The sequence below is a fragment of the Plecotus auritus genome (genome assembly GCF_963455305.1).
Source record: "Plecotus auritus genome assembly, chromosome: 8".
Taxonomy (NCBI): Eukaryota; Metazoa; Chordata; class Mammalia; order Chiroptera; family Vespertilionidae; genus Plecotus; species Plecotus auritus.
Genome location: NC_137782.1, coordinates 159,180,180 through 159,198,703, shown reverse-complemented (window position 1 = coordinate 159,198,703; position 18,524 = coordinate 159,180,180). Strand labels below are relative to the sequence as shown.

The following is an 18,524-nucleotide window of genomic DNA, read 5'->3' as shown; positions in this document are numbered from 1 at the left end:
TTTAGAAAACTATATATGCACTAAGTGTTTTCCTTACTCATCAATCAAAGCCTTTCCTTTTTATAATAATAAATTACATAACATCCTTTTTCTTTAATTACTTCATAATCTTTTCCAAACCACATCGGCTCACAGATGTCAAATTCTTCCCAGATCATAAATCTCTCCCTTTTCCAACATTGCAGCAAAGCTGCTAATCTCACCTTGTGGATGGTCCTTAATATTGTCTTTGTCTTCACCTCACTAAATATACTGACAGCCTTTATCGGGTTATTAAATACATTGCCTAACGTGTTAATTTCCTTCTGCTTTATTCTTTGTATCTCTTTGCATCTGTACAGTTTAGCACTGTATGTCCTAAATTTATAAATAACTAGAGGTAGTCTCTATTTGAACTCTGAGCTGGTCCTGTCATAGGAATATGTGCAAAATTATTATCTTAATTATCTTTCACAGAGAATAATATTTTATTTTCACCTCTTGGCACAAAAGAGAGATGACATTTTCCTCATGCTGGTTCTTTAGAAAGCTTTCTTTTATCATAGGAGTTTTGTCCCTCCTCCGAAATGAAAAATGCCTTTTGATCTGTAGAATTAAACAGCCTCTCTTCCCCTTGGTTATTTTAAAGACCCAGCGGTCACCTGATTCAAGATAACTGGGTTGCCTCAAGTTATTCCAAATGTGTATGTCATTACTTATAATGGATTACTTCTGACAGTCTTCCCAATACAAATGAGGAACTTATGTAAGATGTCTGGCTTACCCTGCCGGTACTTGGAATGGAGGGTCTATTCTTGTGGCAGACATCATCACATGAGAATACTTAATTTGTCATCTTCTTTGAGAAAATCAAAGAGTCCAAGGCTCTACAAATGTTGTCAGGCATTACATGAGATCCAGCACGTGACAGGAGCAGTTGTTGGTCTCAAGTTCTTGAACTGAGAGACCTCAAGTATTTTATAGAATGTGCTGAAAGAAAATACGGTGTAGGCTGTTCTTTGCTGTCGGCCACTCCTAAAATTAATAGACTTAGAGTGTTGGAAAGGTATAATATAATTCTTCAAATGAAATTCAGCTCACTTATTTGATTTCTCTTTTGGTAGTCAACAGTTGGCAGGCAGGACTTAGGTATAAATAAAAGGGATCAATAATACAATAAGTGAAACAAAAGTTTGTAGTACACTAATTTCTATATAAAATTAAATGGGGGAAAAAAAGCCGTAAATTCCTGAACTACAATTAGATTAATAGTTTATGTGAGTTTTTTTTTTTTTAAGGAAACTTCTAATAACTCTAGACCTTGCTTGTATCAGGATAAAATCAAAAGGTTAATGCCCCCCTAGAGGTTAAGAAATGCATCTTTGCTCAGGAAACAGGTAATTGTCAATAATACTTAGGGGGAAGGACTGTTCTCCTGGGAAAATATTTTAGAGGCATTGTAACTAGGATATTTTTGGAAGAAAGCAATGGTCAGACATTGATTGCTAGGACTTGGTTTTCTTAAAACAGTGGTCGGCAAACTCATTAGTCAATAGAGGGGCAAACCGCGGCTTGCGAGACCACTGCCTTAAAAGAAATGTGAGAATTTTTTAAATGACTTCCACTTTCTCTTTTGATAATCCACCAGCCATCAATATAATACCATCATTTCACTTGGCTTTCCTTGTTTCTTTAAAATTAAGTTCTGTGGTTAGAGTGTTGGCCCCTGCACCAAAGGGTGTCAGGTTTGATTCTGGGTCAAGGACACATTCCTGGGTTGCAGGTTGATACCCAGCAATCAATCAACATGTCACTCTTCTCTCTCACATCAATGCTTCTCTCTGTGACTCTCTCTCTCTCTCTCTCTGTCTCTGTCTCTCTTTCTCTCTCTGTCTCTCTGTCTCTCTCTCTCTCTCCCTCTCTCTCCCCCTCCCCCAAATAAATAAATAAGTTCAGTATCTTTTAACACAATTGTTTGATCTTTTACTTTTTCAGCTTCTTCTAAATACAGGAGAAATGTTTATTTCTCTCCATTACTGCCTTCAAAATGGTTTTGTTTTTAAAATTCTTGGTAGAGCCTTAATTCAGCCTTCTTTCCTGAAATTTCTACATGCTGCCAATTGTCACTATTTTGTGCTTGAGGTTTTGTTTTCAACTCTCAAATATTTCATCTTGTATTTCTGCTATAGCCAAAGTATGGGAGAGATGGCAAAGGGCTTCATGTTATATTAAAAGTAGCTCATAACTTTATTGTCTATTTGTAACTTTTTCCATTCCACAGTTCAGCTGCTGAGGTTGATATGAGGAACATTAGTGAGCTGAATCAGACTAAAATTTAGAGGGTCTCATATAGGAAGTATTATTATTTTTGTAATATTAACCCCAGAATGTACTGTAGAGAACATTACATTCCCCTTTTTCTTTATTATAGAAAACTTTTGTTATTGGGGGTCATGCCCTACAGGGCGAGTCTGGAAATGGAATGCCTTGTGGGCAGTGACTTAGTTTAGTCTCAGAGTTGAGCGAGAGGGGTCTTCGAGATATGCCCTAATTTCAAACAATTGTCATTATTTGTGTTTACAGATATTGATGAATGTCAGCAAGGGAATCTCTGCATAAATGGGCAGTGCAAAAACACCGAGGGCTCCTTCAGGTGTACCTGCGGGCAGGGCTACCAGCTGTCAGCAGCAAAAGACCAGTGTGAAGGTAGGAGTGTGGCAACGTGAACTCCTTGGTTTTAGCCTAAGACCCCGGGCCTGGAAAAGGCGCCCTCAGGAAAGTGAGGCACTACATCGATGATGGCTTTCTAGTGCCAGGAAGCAAGGGACTTACACTTACATCAGGAAAGTCAATGGAACAGGATGAAAATATTTAAATTTGAAAAGTAGGTAATTAGTGATCAAGTGGTTGGGCATTCATATTAGTAAGAAAAAGGACTGTACTCTGCATTCCTTACTACAGAAAGTCAATTCGGTTGAATTCATTTGAAAGCTGTGCACACTAGGATTCCTGCAATTAGAAGGTCGTTATATCAGTCTGGTATGTGCTATGGAATGTTAATGACCTTAACTTTTATGTGTACTCAGCTTTATAAAATTTTCCCTTTAAAAAAAATCACTGAAGTAGACTTTTCAACAAGACTGCCATAGTGTCCCCCTTCTACTTGGGGATCGAGTTTGTGAAATACATCCTGTTCCTACAGGTGATAGTGAGGAGTTTGGACCTCACTAGGTTTGACCTTAGACTTAAAAGAAATTTAATTGAACTCAATACAAAAAAATCACTTTCAGGTAGTAAATGAATCTGTGGTACTCGTTTCCAATAAAACCTCATTTACAGTAATAGGCAGTGGGCTGCAGTGTGCAACTCTCCAGACTATGACAGAGTGTCATAGTCGAACCTGTAAAAGAAAGCTAAGAAGTTTAGTGAAGGCTTATAGACTCCAGTAACATATTTACCATGCACAGTGAACAGTGGGATTCATATGTACAGGCTCTTAACACGTTGGTTAAAATTGTAAATTTATCTGGATTTCTCTCTATTGGGGGATTAATAGCTTTTTACTAGAGGAGTGTTTCATTCACATAACGACAAATCAAATCTAAGTTAATTATAAGCCATCAAATTTATATACTAGTACTTCCTTTGCATGAATGATTGAAAGTATTTTATAATATATTTTTTAATTGATTCCAGAGAGGAAGGGAGAGGGAGAGATAGAAACATCAATGATAAAAGAGAGAAACAATTGGCTGCCTCCTACCTACTGGGGATCAGGCCAGCAGCCTGGGCACGTGCCCTGACTGGGAATGGAATGATGATCTGCTGGTTCATAGGTCAATGCTCAACCAGTGAGCCACACTAGCCAGGATAAAAGTATTTTTAAAGCATCCCTTCTGCAGGTTCTTTTCCCTCCCCTGCTCACAGATATTGACGAATGCCAGCACCGGCATCTCTGCACGAACGGGCAGTGCAGGAACACGGAGGGCTCCTTCCGCTGCGTGTGTGACCAGGGCTACAGAGCATCCGCCCTGGGGGACCACTGTGAAGGTGAGAATTGCTCCTGATTTCGGAACCAGAAGATGCCAGAATCAGACAGAAATCAGTATGTTTTCCCAGCCTGGGTCCTCGAGCCCAACCTTTTGGCTTCACAGTTGAGGACATTAGGTCCCTGCAAAGTGCTTTCCCCAAGGCCACACAAGTAACGCAGAGAAGAAGTGGAACCCAGGTTTTCTTTGCACTGTTTAGAGCTGTTTGTTGGAAGACCTGAGCCAGTGAAAGGAGGAAAGGACCAGTTTAACTTTTCTCAGCTATGGATGGAGTGTGGTCCTGGGCGTGTAGTTTTTTTGTTTGTTTGTTTGTTTGTTTTTAATATATTTTATTGATTTTTTTTACAGAGAGGGAGGGAGAGGAATAGAAAGTTAGAAACATCGATGAGAGAGAAACATCGATCAGCTGCCTCCTGCACACCTCCTACTGGGGATATGCCCGCAACCAAGGTACATGCCCTTGACCGGAACCGAACCCGGGACCCTTCAGTCCACAGGCCGACGCTCTATCCACTGAGCCAAACCGGTTAGGGCTGGGCGTGTAGTTTTGAAAGGTGACACATTTATGCAGAACCAGCATGCAAATGATCCACATAAGTAAATGGAAGTTAATTTTGCAGATAATGGAAACATTTTGTTTGCTTGTTTTTAATATATTTTATTGATTTTTTATAGAGGGGAAGGGAGAAGGATAGAGAGAAACATTGATAAGAGAGAAACATCTATCAGCTGCCTCCTGCACACCTCCTACTGGGGATGTGCCCGCAACCAAGGTACATGCCCTTGACCGGGATCGAACCTGGGACCTTTCAGTCCGCAGGCCGACACTCTATCCACTGAGCCAAACGGGTTAGGGCAATGGGAACGTTTTTAGAGAGGCAAACATTAATTCGATTTTGAGCTTTTTTCAGAGGATATTTCTGAAAGGTACCCGACATGGACAGCACTATGCAGTCATTGACCGCCCCCTACCTGCCGTGGTCCAGAACCTCCTGAGGCCGTCAGGGCTGCCGAACCAACCTGCCACCTATCTGGCACTTGTCACTTCTGTCTGCCTTTGGTATCCATCCAAGTAACAGTTTTTTCCTGACTAGCCTGCTCATTTACCGCATTTTGACTCTGTCAGTTGTGACACAGGAAGTGTGAGTGTGGCAGGCGGCGCCCCACGCAGAGCGTGAGCGTCTGAGTGGGAGCCTGATCCCCACCTGTGAGAGAAGTGGGTGCACTTTCCAGTGAATGCTTTTATGGCCTGTATTTCAATGGCCCCAGATACTTTTAACTTCCTGTCCCCGTTGGTTGGGAAAGATCCACTGCACTTCATAGCCTCCTGCTTTTCTGCCCAGGGACCGTGGCACAGGCAGTCGCAGCCCATCTGGGGGGCGATCTGGGCAGTTTCCAGGGCCTCCCTGTCCACTATTGATGAATCACCTTCTAAGGTTTTACCCTAAGGTGGTAATGTTCTAATGTTCTTCAAAGGTCTGACAACGCCCGTGAAAAGTTGTAATCAACTATTGAAAACTAGGCAAAGGGTCAAACAAGTGATAAATCGATCTCATAAACTTCGTGTGAAAGAGTGTGTTTGGGGAGCTCTATACCGTACGGGTAAATGTTAATGATCCAACATAGTGCTGTTTCAGAGTGGGAGAGGCAGCCTTGTTGGGGCGGGGGGAGTCAGCCAGGGGAACCTGCTGTGAAGTTAGTGGCATGGCACATGCTGGGGCCTGAAACCCCCCTGCCCTGATCCTGGCCTGGCCAACTGGTTGACCAAGCCATTGATTGAGTTTTGGGTAATGGGTCTCATCCAAGGGCATGTTCCTTTCTTTGGGCTGTTATAACGTGTAACCACTTTTCAGAAGTTCAGGATTTTTATTCTAAAAACATCCATTGCGTGAAAAGCCAAACAAAAACTGTTTAGCCAACTTCCTCATCATTATTAATATATATGATTATATTCTGTTCCATGCGAAAGCTTCTTTTGGAATATATTATCGATTCTTTTTTTCATCAAGTCAGGGCTCGTTTTCCTACTAGATTATAAATAGGACTGGAGTCCATCCAGCTAAGTCAGAGAGAGCTCCCTCTGAAACTCTATTAGCACTTCTGCCTGATAATTCCCATCTAGCACTGCTTCCAACCCTCCCAGTGTATTTAGCTGTAATTAACTGAGCTGTGATGGTTTGCATGCCGCTCACAGCTGTGGGAAGAAGAGCCATCCTTCTTGTTGGCTTTTATATTGACATGTGTAGTTTTTCTCTAATAATTCTGGCAAAGATGTGGTTTTCCTACAGGGTTGTCCTGCAGTCCTGCTGGCCTTCTCGTCGAGTTAGAAGCCCAAGTGTTGTGTACATTTCTGTGTGCTGTTGACCACACTCAGTAGCCACTTACATCTGACATGATGGGGTTAGCTCAGTGGTCCTGGTTATTGGAGGTCCAGGCATCTCAACCTTTAAAGGCACTGCCTCCGACTTGTTCCCCTTCCAGGCACAGTGTCTGATTTCATGCCTATCTTAGCACCTTCCCCAGCCCTCACTGGGGTTGCTCCCTGCTAATCCCTTACAAAGCCTGAGACAAAGATTCCTGATTTACTCTGACTTCCTATGGCCCCTCGGTTATAAAATATTCATCAGTTGGGTGTCCTTCAGGGTTATGGCCTTCACTGATTGGTCAGCAGCAGGGCAGAGGGTCATTAGTCATCACAGCTGGCCCTGATGGCAGCCATTGGTGTCTCCTGGCCTTGCTGCTTTTCTGGTCCTGGAGCTGAAACACAACCGAGCCCTAGATGTTATCTCTAGTTTGACCAAAGGAATGCTTGGTCTTTATGGACCAAATCAAAAAATGGTGGGGAGAAGTGATTTCTTTTCTTGTCAGAATCATTTGTTTTATACATTTGTTCAACAAATATTTATTGATTTATTGTAAGCCCAGAACATAGAGCAATGAACCAAAAAGACAAAAATTCCTACCCTCATGGAGTTTACATCTAGTGAGGGAGATAACAGTAAATGATGTGTAGGTAAAATGCCTACACCTTGGTTATGAGAATGGTCAAAAGAATGTGTCTAGATTTGTCAAAACTCTTAAAATTAGGAGTATCTATTGTATGTAATTATACTTCAGTGAAGTTGGAAAAACACACTAAAGAAAAAGTGATAACCCACTTAATTGGTGAAAAAGTCACATCAGCCGTGTTTTATGTTTTAGGATCAGTATTCAGAAACACTCTAAATCTGGGTGAACCTCATAATATAACTTGTTTTTACTTTGATAGAATGAAATTATAAGGTGCTTATTTCTCTTTTATTTCCCCGATGACTGGTACAGAAGCCAGTTAATTGGTTGATTGGGTTCTGTGAAGAAAACTTAATTTGGCGCCTCCATGTTTTGAACCAGACAGAACTAGACTCCAACAGTCTTCGTATTCACTTCCTCCTGGAGCTTCTCATATGTTTTAGCAGTGATCATAGTTATTTGCAAGAAATGCCATAACATGCCAAATTCTGAGAAAACAAAGACCGTTTGGTCCCTTAGCTTTCTTCACTGCTAATCATTTAAATCCTCTATACTAGACAAGAGAAGAGGGACTCATGGCCTGTGTTAGGGATAATGAGTTCAGACTGGGAGTGAGTGTGGTGTTAAACAGCCCTCTGGAAAGTCCTGCCCAGCGATCATTCTATGAGGGGGGTCCTTAATTGTCTCACATGCTTACAGTAAAAAACTCATTATTGGGTATGTAAACCATTTTTAGTTGCACATATGCTAGAAACACACACACACACACACACACACACACACACACATTCAAAGCTCCAGGCAGCCTCCAACCTATTTGTGACAGCTGCTGAGTCAGTGACTTCAGCTTTGATCTTACTGAGTCCCTTTCTGCCAAAGCCCCTCTGCTTCCCCCTCCTCCTGTCCAGCCTGCTGACAAGACCCCACGGACATTCCTTTTGTTACAGCGAGCCCTCTTTTGACCTTTACATCTCTTCTCTAAATTCACGTGACACCTGAAGTTGTTACTATTCTTTTGATAAATAATTATATTTCTGACAAGCTTTATGTTAAATTGTTTTGGACTTCTAAGACAACTTAATGTTTCATGTGTTTATTACTACAAATTTTTTTGAACAGTCATTTCTCATTAGGGGCAGGGACCATGCCAAATACTTTTAATTTTTTCTTATAATGCATAATACAGCATCATGTAAAAATAGATGCTCAAGATATTCTTAATAGTATGTATTTAAAGAATGCTTTTTATTCTCTGTCAATACCAAGAATATAGCCAAGTAAATTACTCTTTGTTACAGAGTTTTGACTTTTCCTCTTCCAATTAATTTCATTGGATGTTAAAACTTCAGATTATATATTATTCAAAGTTAAAATTCTTTCAAAATGTTTCATTTTTTAAAAAAAAAACTCTTAAAGTTAAAAAGCTTGTCACTCATTTCAAATCATGTGTTATGAGTGACGTAAAAAATATATATGAACGTGATTTTTGGGTGTAAATGTAAGGGGAAATACCTACTTGCTTAAGCTATAATTTATTTAATCTTTAAAATTCTTAAATTGATTTGTAGATATCAACGAATGCTTGGAAGACAATAGCGTTTGCCAGGGAGGAGACTGCATTAACACCAAAGGGTCCTACGATTGTACTTGTCCAGATGGCTTCCAGTTAAATGACAATAAAGGATGCCAAGGTACTTCTCTCTTCCTCTTTCTCATCATTTCCACAGTCCTTCCATTCTCGATGCTTCCTGACGGTGATCTGGGGTTGTACCACTTGCTTTATATGTAAATGGGCTTTGCCACTTGGTATTGTTAAAATATCTTTCTTGGGTTGGCATCGAGTAGGAAGTCCTCTTTTGCATGGCACCTTGTTATGAACTGAAACTCCTATGTTTTAGAACTGTGTCCTCGCTTTGCATGCTGTTAGCAACTGAGATCACCTGCAATCTGTTGTTTTTTTTCATGGGTCAGTCTTGGAACTTGATTCTAAATTATCTTTCTAGTTTTTCTATATCCTTCGTGGGCATATTTCACTTTGTCACATAGCTAATATTTCTCTTTTTCCTTATCTCTGTTTTTATCCAGTATCCAGCTTTTTCTCTTCCTAAAAAAACCACCTCATTAATAATTTGATCAAGTCCAACTGGTATGGCTCAGTGGTTGAGCATAGATCCATGAACCAAGAGGTCCCGGGTTCGATTCCCTGTCAGGGCTCATACCCAAGTGTGAGCTTGATCCTCAGTAGGGGGCATGCAGAAGGCAGCCAGTCAATGATTTTCTCTCATCATTGATGTTTCTATCTCTCTCTCCCTCTCCCTTCCTCTGAAATCAATAAAAATATGTATTTAAAATATAATTTGATCAAAATTATGAAGGACAGGATTTTATATTATTTTTCAAAGTGTTATCATATGTAATCTTCTAAACAACAGTACAGGGGAACACAGCACTAATTACAACAGCTTTAATTTAATATCTACTAAATGCTGAGTACTGTAGGTACCTCATTTAATTCTTCAAAATCTGAGGTAGGTTTTTTTACATTCATTTTGTGTATAAATAACTGATGCTCAGAAAATTGAATTAGTGTGCTCCCCCAATAAGTGGTAGAGCTTTGAACCCAGTATCTTCTCTCATTACTATTTGCTCTGCTGCCATACCAGTTATTATTGCATTTATAGCATAAAGAAAGATGTGAGATTCAGTTGTTTTTCCCCATGTAATGCATTGGGGCATGATTGATGCTGGGATGAAAAATAAGATCGTTTAGATCCTGTGTCCCAACATCTTTAGCTATACCTGACTGCCCCACAAGTTTTCCTATACTTATTAGTCATAGTGTTAATGGTGAACGACACCAGATGTTAGACCTTGGTCCTTGAGTTCAGCTAAGAAAAGAATTAAGAGCCAAGGAACTCAAATGCAAGCAAAAATTTATTTAGAAATTTACAGGGTTAGAAGAAGTGAGCCAGTTGGGCTGCATGGACTCAGGAAACAAGAACAGAGATAAAAGAAGAGCCCTGGGAGCTTAGGAGAAAGAAAGGCAAAGAAAAACGTTCGTGGGGGAAGGAAGGGGAGAGGAATGGGTGTGCTCCAGAGAGAGCACACACTGGGTGATGTTAAGGGTTTTTACAGGTCTCAGGGGAGGATCTCAATAAAATATTCATCAGCTGGGTGTCCTCTCAGAGTTGTGGTCTTCACTGATTGGTCAGCGCCAGGGTAGGGGGGTCATTAGTCATCACAGCTGGTCCTGATGGCAGCCATGGCATCACCCTGCCTGGCCTTGCTGCTTTTCTGGTCCTGGAGCTGAAACACAACTGAGCCCTAGATGTTATCCCTATTTTGACCCAAACTCTTTCTCTGTGGTCAACAGACCTGAGGCTTTGTTCCTAAGATTATTTGATGCTGGTCCTCATTGTCCTGAGGGCTTAATGCTTAAGGGAGTGGTTGTGCAAGGGCTTGAATGGGAGTCATATGAGGCTATTTTTTGGCTCCTTCTTCCTCCTTTAAGGGGGTCTACCACATGACTTGCAACATGCTCATGAGGGAAAGGTCAAGGGATGGTGTAAACCTCATGACCAGCGATATGCTAGCAGAGGAAGGGTCATCCTGGGGGCAAGGTCCCATTCTACAATGCTTTGTTTTCCCAGTTTTGTTCATTTCTAGGTACCTGGGGCTTTCCACCCTGGTGACCTATCACGGGCCTCTTTCGTACTGTGATCATGTCTTGTATAATTGCTTACTGTATCAATAGTATTTCCATGCTTATTTTTTTTCATTAAAAATTCACATTTATATTTATCTTTATGCATATTTATTTTTGGAAATATTATTTTTTCTTATTGTTCTTCTGCCATTATGGAACTCAGTTTTGTATCTTCAAGTAACATTTAAATAAAGGATTGTTGAAGTTATTCTTTATGCACTGCTACTGAACATATATGACTTTTTTTATTCTGGATTGTCATAAACTATATCTCTTCTCACATATCCCAAATTACAGTATTCTTTTTTTTTTAATCCTCAAGAAGGCTATTTTTTCCATTGATCCTTAGAGAGTAAGGAAGAGGGAGAGAGAAAGAGAGAGAGACAGAAAGAAACATTGATGTAAGAGAGACAAATGGATGGGTTGCCTCCCGTACACATCCCAACCAGGGCTAGGGATCAAACTTGCAATTGAGGCACGTGCCCTTGACTAGGATTCGAACCCACCACCCTGCATTGCACAGGCTTACGCTCTAACCTCTGAGCCACATGGGCCAGGGCAAATTATAGTGTTCTTGAAAGGGAAGATGGTCTAATCTTTAAGATGTGGTACCGGAATAATATTATGCCCTATATTCCTATCACACACCCAGCTGTATGTCACTGAGATACCAAAGACATGGGCCTTTGTCTCAAGATCTTTTACAATTAATTCCCTTACTAATCCCAAGACTTAAATACACTGCTGTATACCTCATTTAATATCAGATACTTGCCATTATGATTTAATAAAATGAATTGAAGTTTTTCAGTATTTACAAAGCAGAATTTAAATGTACTTGGATTTAATGCAGTAGAGAAGGAACATTTGAATAACAAATTTATGTGAGATTATCCACTTTGGGACTTTTACATCTTAACAAAATGAATCTTGATTTGCATAAAAATGCTAAGAGATGCCTGGAAACAAACAAACAAAAACAACTGAAACCTGTTTTAAATACAGATTTTTTTTTTTTGGCTGAAAAGTAATATTTTCTTTTCTGATATCTTTTATCACAATTTTTTTTATACTAGAGGCAAAACCAAATCTTAGCATAAATGGACCATGATTTGATATTGCAAATTTTATTATTAAACATCTAGAGTTAAATCATGAGGAATTAATTTAGTCATTTATTAATTGCACTACTATCTTTGCTCAGAACATTAAATTTGTTTGTGATTTGATATCAACTCTCAAACGTGTGACAGCTTCAAGCATATGATGCTTTATTGACTATCATTATTTTTTTAAAATATATTTTATTGATTTTTTACAGAGAGGAAGGGAGAGGAATAGAGAGTTAGAAACATCGATAGAGAGAAACATCGATCAGCTGCCTCCTGCACACCCCCTATTGGGGATGTGCCCGCAACCAAGGTACATGCCCTTGACCGGAATCGAACCTGGGACCCCCCAGTCCCCAGGCCGACGCTCTATCCACTGAGCCAAACCAGTTAGGGCTTGACTATCATTATTAAGGTGACTTCATTCTCTGTCACCTTGCTGATTCCTGTTTTCCAGAATGAATTAACATGTCTGCTTAAAAAAACTGAAATCCAAATGAATGAAAAGTATTCCTGAAGCCGGTTTTAATATCTTTTAAACAATATCATCTATGAATCTGCTCTGTCACCCACTGTCTCCTGTCAGAGGCTGTTTATGATCAGAGTCGTGTACACTCACTTTGTTTTGAATTATCTTTTTTTTGCTATGTTTTTGGAGGCAACTTTGTGGTCTTTCACTCTGCTTGAAGTTAGTAGCCTGTTTCTATCTAATCCCATGGTCATGTCACCATTCTGTAGATTGGTGTAGATTTCAATTTGTTTTAATGCTGAAAATGTAATAACAATGTGTATTAGGCCTAAACTTTAAACCTTACCTAATAATGCGAAGCAAGTTCTGTATCAACAAGTCACTTTCAAGTGGAAGTGTATTTAAGATCCTCTTCCCCCAGCGAAATCAGTGATGGTATGTATACAGGCAGCATGGAAATTCCATGTTGATTGACTCTTTAGGAATGTGGCAGCATACATTTGAGATTCAGCACACACTTCAGTTTCACGTTTTGACTTACACACGCCAAACTGCGAATTTCTGTGGAATCTCAGACCCGTGAAAGAAACACAAATATAGCCTGGCTTTCAGCTGAGTTACTAGCAGCATAGCTTAGAAATGGCTCAATAAGTCCAACCCAAATTGAATGCATATGTTTCTCTAGTTCCAGATAGTCATGTTGTTCTTTCTTAGTGGTTTCCTGGAAAAAAAAGTCTGGGAATCCATTTTCAGTTCCTGTCATCAAACTTTTTATACAATTATTTGTTGATCATTGACTTCTCTTGAAGCACGAACTTTGTGCACATTATTCCCTCTGAGAAGTTGCAAAGCAGGCAGCTTTTAAAAGGCCACATTGAGGAACTGGGATGAAATAAGGAGGTGGTCTCAACTGCTAGGGCATGACCTTGGGCTTGATCTCTAGACCAGTGGAACTTTTGCCCAGGTAGAGATGACTCTAGGCAGCAGGTTGGAAAGAAAGAATGGAGCTTAAGGCTAAGAGAAGATCAGAGTTCAAAAAAGATTGCCAATCTGAGATTCTATCAGTAGTTAGAGACTTTTATAATAGAAGTGAAAAAAAATTTTCACTGTGAAAAATTGAGAAATAGTTAAGTAGAAAATGATTCATTCCTCTCCCTTCAAATGTCTTAAAATCAGTGACAATAACAAGAAAGAAAGGATTCTTAAGAAAATGAGTAATTGCTGCTTGGTTTATTACTTTTATTTAGCAATGGATAGGCCAACTAGTCTGAACTATATGGCAGATGGTAGGATACATTGTTCAGGATTAATAGATCCTGGATACAGGGGGAGGGATGGCTTTCTTGAGAAAGGGAACAGCAGGGTTGGTGGCTAAGCATGTTCTAGAGATCACTAGGAAGGTCTTGTGCTTTCCAGTTATCCATGTGTGTTCTTGCCTCCCTTGTTATATGGTGAGCTTCATAATGTCAAGGGTTCCACCCTATTTACCTTCTCATAGGCAGCATTCAGTAAATGTTTTTCATTGAACTGAAGATGGACTCCTACGAGAAAGTGCCGAGGACCTCACTAGCAAGAGAGAAAGGATGGCCTAGGACGCTTTAGGAAGGCAAGAGAATGACCTTAGTAGGACTACTTGCCTGGATGGTGCCAAGGATCTGTGATAGTTTTTATGATCCCCGCCCCTTAATTAAGTGAACTAGCCAGTTGCTGTTCAGTTGGTAGAGTATGAACATGACCGAAATGTTGTAGTGGAAAGACATTCATAATACACTGTTAATGTGCTGTATTAGAAGCTGGGGACTCAGTTAAAATATGTATTTTCATTAAGGAGCAATCAATGTAGTGAGGAACATGGGTAGGTAAGGGGGTGAGGGGGTGTGGGGAGAGATTAACCTTAACCAGGGAACTTATTATATGCGTATATGCATAGTCCATGGACACAGACAACAGTGTGGTGAATGCCTGGAAGGGGTGGGTGCAGGGTAGAGGGGGCCAATAGGGGGGGAAAAAAGGGGGACATCTATAATTCTTTCAACAATAAAGATAAATTAAAAAAACACACACAGTGTAAATAGGCAATTTTCTGTGTCAATACCAAAGTGAACAAATGAACCATTCTCCAGGATTCCTTATGTTGTCAACCAGTGCAATTAGAACTGGCTTGAAAGAACATCATACTTACACCAAACTCTTCATGCTTTGTCCTGGTTCAAGAGTGCATCGTGGCTCTGGCTACAGGGATCAATAGCACTTTTCATTGGGGACAGGCAGAGTGTAAGGTGGTCAACACAAGTTTAACTACAGCATGATTTGCTCACACGTCATCACTATAGCAGCTACCACTCTTTGACCTTTAGTTGTGTGTTAGGCACTGCACTAAGCAGTTGACCCTCATTCACCCATTTCATCACCACAAAGCCGTGCAAATAATAGGAACTTCCTGGTCTAAACCGCCTTCTTTTTCTTGTATTTTCTTTCTTTTGTCCATTTTCAAGGAAATAAAGATTGGAGCCTATTTTATGTATATTGTCAGCAGACATTTGTGAAGCGCTGTTTATGAACCAAATGCAGTAAATCAGCCTTGCCCTTAAGAAGTTCACATCCTAGGGATTGGTATGCATGGGTGTTATAAGGCCACAACAGAATTGTATGCACGGCAGTGGGAGTGGGCAGGGGCACACAGCTTTCTCACCGATGAAGGATATTTCACAGAGGAGCTGTTGATTCTATGAGACTGTTCCTCAAGTCTAAAATGAGGCTGGCTTTGGGTTGAACCTACAAAATTGCTTTTTTTTTTTGGTAGGTCGGAAATGATGGAACATTGGCTATTTCATATGACTCAACTTAAATAGTTTCATGACATTTCCACTTTGTCTTGTGGTCTGGTATTTGTACAAATGGTGTGATTGTGCCACAAAATAAGTGTCCAACCATTTTGTAATAGATGTCTCTACTGTACATATGGCATTATGGAAAAGAAAAAAAAAACCACGCAGATTTTTTTCAAGTGTTTGGAACTCTCTTTTCAATTCCAGACATTAACGAGTGTGAACAGCCTGGACTCTGTGGCCCCCATGGAGAGTGTCTGAACACAGATGGCTCTTTTCACTGTGTCTGCGAACAGGGCTTCACAATCTCGGCGGATGGCCGTACGTGTGAAGGTAAGATGAACATGAGAAATTCTGTTGTTAACTGCTTGATAAAGCAGCGAGGACGCTGCTTCCTGTGAAACAGGCAGACTCCAAGACACTAAGAGATAGTCCCAACTGAAGACCTCCAGGCATCAGGGTGACGCCTCCCAGAAACCATCCCTCAGGGCTGCTGGGATTTACAAGGGCTAACCTAAGGTTACGGCGGGGAAAATACTCATGGATGACTTCACTGCTGGTACTGAATTAATGAATCAAAATGCACAGGAGTTGATGATTTAGGTGCACGTGGGAGACCTAAAGGAAAACTGGCAACTCCGGGGTGTAACTTGACACGGTGCCTGTTTTGATTGTGCTCCATATAGATCATCTCCATCATTCTGTTTATAAAAATAATGTCTTGCTTGATTTCTCTGCACCACTGCCAGCAGAGACTTTCCAGAGTTATTCCTCTAAATAGCCTTAGCTCTAGGCCAGTATATTTTTTTTACCTGTCAGTATTTATTATCCCCTGCAAGCTAATTCAGTTAAGATAACACTGTTGGCTTCCTGTTTGCAACCTCTGTGTGTTTGCAGGGATATAGCCCTGGTTATAGTCATAAGATTTATGTCCTTGATGACATTATAGTTTGATAAATGGAGGAATAATTCATCGGAACCTTTTCAAAAGAAAAATGAGAAGATTCCCATAATCATCATTTCAATCTACCTCTTTGAGAATGTCGGTTAGGAAAACCCAGCTATGTTGTAAGGAAGTAAAATGGGAAGGCTCTGTCCTGGGGCTATGAGAGGACCCACATTCTTTGCTCAAAAAAATAGTGCAGTGGGAAGTCTCTGCTCTCCTTGCTCACACCACAGTGGAATGGTCCAAGGAACAGCGACCAGGTTCATCTGAAACTAATTACTATGTTGGGAGGAATACACTGATCTTATAAAAAGCAGGAGATTGTTGAAATTGCTCTCCTGCTGAGCAGACAAAACATTGATGCCAGATTTGGCCTCAAGTAAAAAAAAGAGATAGTGCAGGGTGCGGTTTGAGCAAGCAGATTTTGAGGGCTTTGGAAGTGATCAAAAGTTGGGAAGTGGAGCGAAAACATCGTAAAAAGGTGGCCATGAGAGATTTATGAGGACGCCATGTTTTCATGGTTCGAGGTTTAGGTTAATTTTATACCGAGAGCTCTGAGACTTCGGAAACATGCCGCAGGAACGCGTCCGTCTTCTGGAGGGATGGCGGCATCTGAACCACTGGTGAAACCGGATTGCGGAATGCACCTTTCCCTGCACTCCAGAAAGATGCAGGTTGGCCTCCTCAGTGAGCTCTAAGTCCTGGCTGGACAGGGCTCGCTTCACTGGAAAAGAGTGCAAGTTAGACCTGCCAATAGTTGTGCCATGAAAAAAACTATATTCAAAAAAAAAAGTAAGACGCTCAAGTGCTCACTTGTCAACACTGTTGTTCCAGAAGAATATACCAACGTAAATATATTCCCATTTATTTTTTCTCTTGGACTTAGTCATTTTCCTTTAAGTCTCTATCTTTTTTAATACTGATTTTTGCAACTCCTGAGTGTTTATTCGCTTTAAGTGCAGTCCTAATTTTTTAAAATATATTTTTATTGGTTTCAGAGAGGAAGAAAGAGAGATAGAAACATTAATGAAAGAGAATCATTGATCGGCTGCCTTCTGCATACTCCGCACTGGGGATCCATCCCCAACCCAGGCATATGCCCTGACCTCCTGGTTCATAGGTCAGTGCTCAACAACTGAGCCACACCAGCCGGGCTGCAGTTCTAATTTTTGTTATGCATTTGCTTGGCAAAGACTTGAACTTCAAAATGAGTTTTTAGAAAATGTCTAGTGTTACGTAAATTACTGTACCTTAGTATACTCTCTCTGACACTTGGTTCATTCTTTTTTTTAACTCCGGAACCTGGAAAATTTTACAAGTAATAAAATAGGGTCATTCACAATATTGTGCTGCTATAGGGCAGTATTACTAGAACTCTTCTGATTATTAGACGTGTTATTCTCTTTCTAGAATAAGCTCTGCAAGGCTTTCATTTAGTTTGGGCTTAATCCAATATATTAAACTGGTCCAAATTTCCTTCCGTTGGACTGAAACTCGTGGCAGTAGCACTGACTCTGCCCCTGGCTGTGACCTAGGAGGAAGCCAGGCCATGTGATCAGGAATTACCTGTGCAGCTTAGGTCCTTGAATGACGTCATTCTGTTCAACGTCGTTTTGCTACAACCTTGATGAGATACCATAGGAGCTTAACTCTTGTTCATTATGTCAGCCAACCTATAGTAAAATCGGTTTCGTTGTTTCGCTGCGAGTTGTGGAACATACTGACGATGTTAAGTGAAGACCTATATTGTGCTTGAATTCACATTGAGAACGCGTTTGGCACTCTCACTCATGCCGCTTCCCCAGCCTCTGAACTTCTGGTAAAGCCGCTGCAGCCGCATGGGTGCGAGGACTGGCACACCCTGCTGTAGGCAGGGCTGAGTGGATCCCACCCCGCTAGGGGAGGAGGGCCCTTCCCTTGTTTCCCGTGGCTTGGAGATGTGGCTGCATCTGGTCACAGTTACGGAACACAGTGAGGAAGCTGCCTCTGTCAGCATGCACCATCTCAAGTGTCAAGTAGCAGGTTCCACAGAAATAACAACAGCGCCGCTGGCTGCCTCCCTCCCCTGCTGTTGGTGGCACTCTAGAGCACCTGCCAAGACGGAGAACAACAGTGTTACTTGCAGTCAGCCGGAGTGGAGTGGGAAGTAAGTGATGAATGAGCAGCTATTTCATTCATGTATTCATTCACTCCACGAATACATACAGAGGGCCTATACTGTGCCCCTCATCGTTACTGTTCTGAGGGCAAAACACACAGTTCTTGCCCACATGGAGCCCACATTCCAGGCGGGGAATCGGGGATAAATAAGTAAATAGTACCTGGAGAAGATTGTGGTTTTGTATTTAAGTAATACAGCATAGTTCTATTCTATGGATATTAATGCCAAGATTTTTTTTCTCAAGTCCCACCCGTGGACGTCACAAAAG

At 40.8% G+C, this 18,524-nt stretch overlaps 1 protein-coding gene across 6 annotated transcripts in view; it reads left to right on the top strand.

Annotated features, from left to right (window-relative positions):
• LTBP1 (latent transforming growth factor beta binding protein 1) overlaps positions 1-18,524 on the top strand; it is a gene marked incomplete at its 5' end in the record, with an annotated part of 356,935 nt that overhangs the window by 277,108 nt on the left and 61,303 nt on the right. For all 6 annotated transcript variants that reach the window (XM_080684179.1, XM_080684177.1, XM_080684178.1 and 3 more), the window contains 4 exons: positions 2,563-2,685; positions 3,907-4,029; positions 8,606-8,728; positions 15,357-15,482. In XM_080684179.1, coding sequence (XP_080540305.1) covers positions 2,563-2,685; positions 3,907-4,029; positions 8,606-8,728; positions 15,357-15,482 — 495 coding nt within the window. The remainder of the gene's footprint in view (positions 1-2,562; positions 2,686-3,906; positions 4,030-8,605; positions 8,729-15,356; positions 15,483-18,524) is intronic.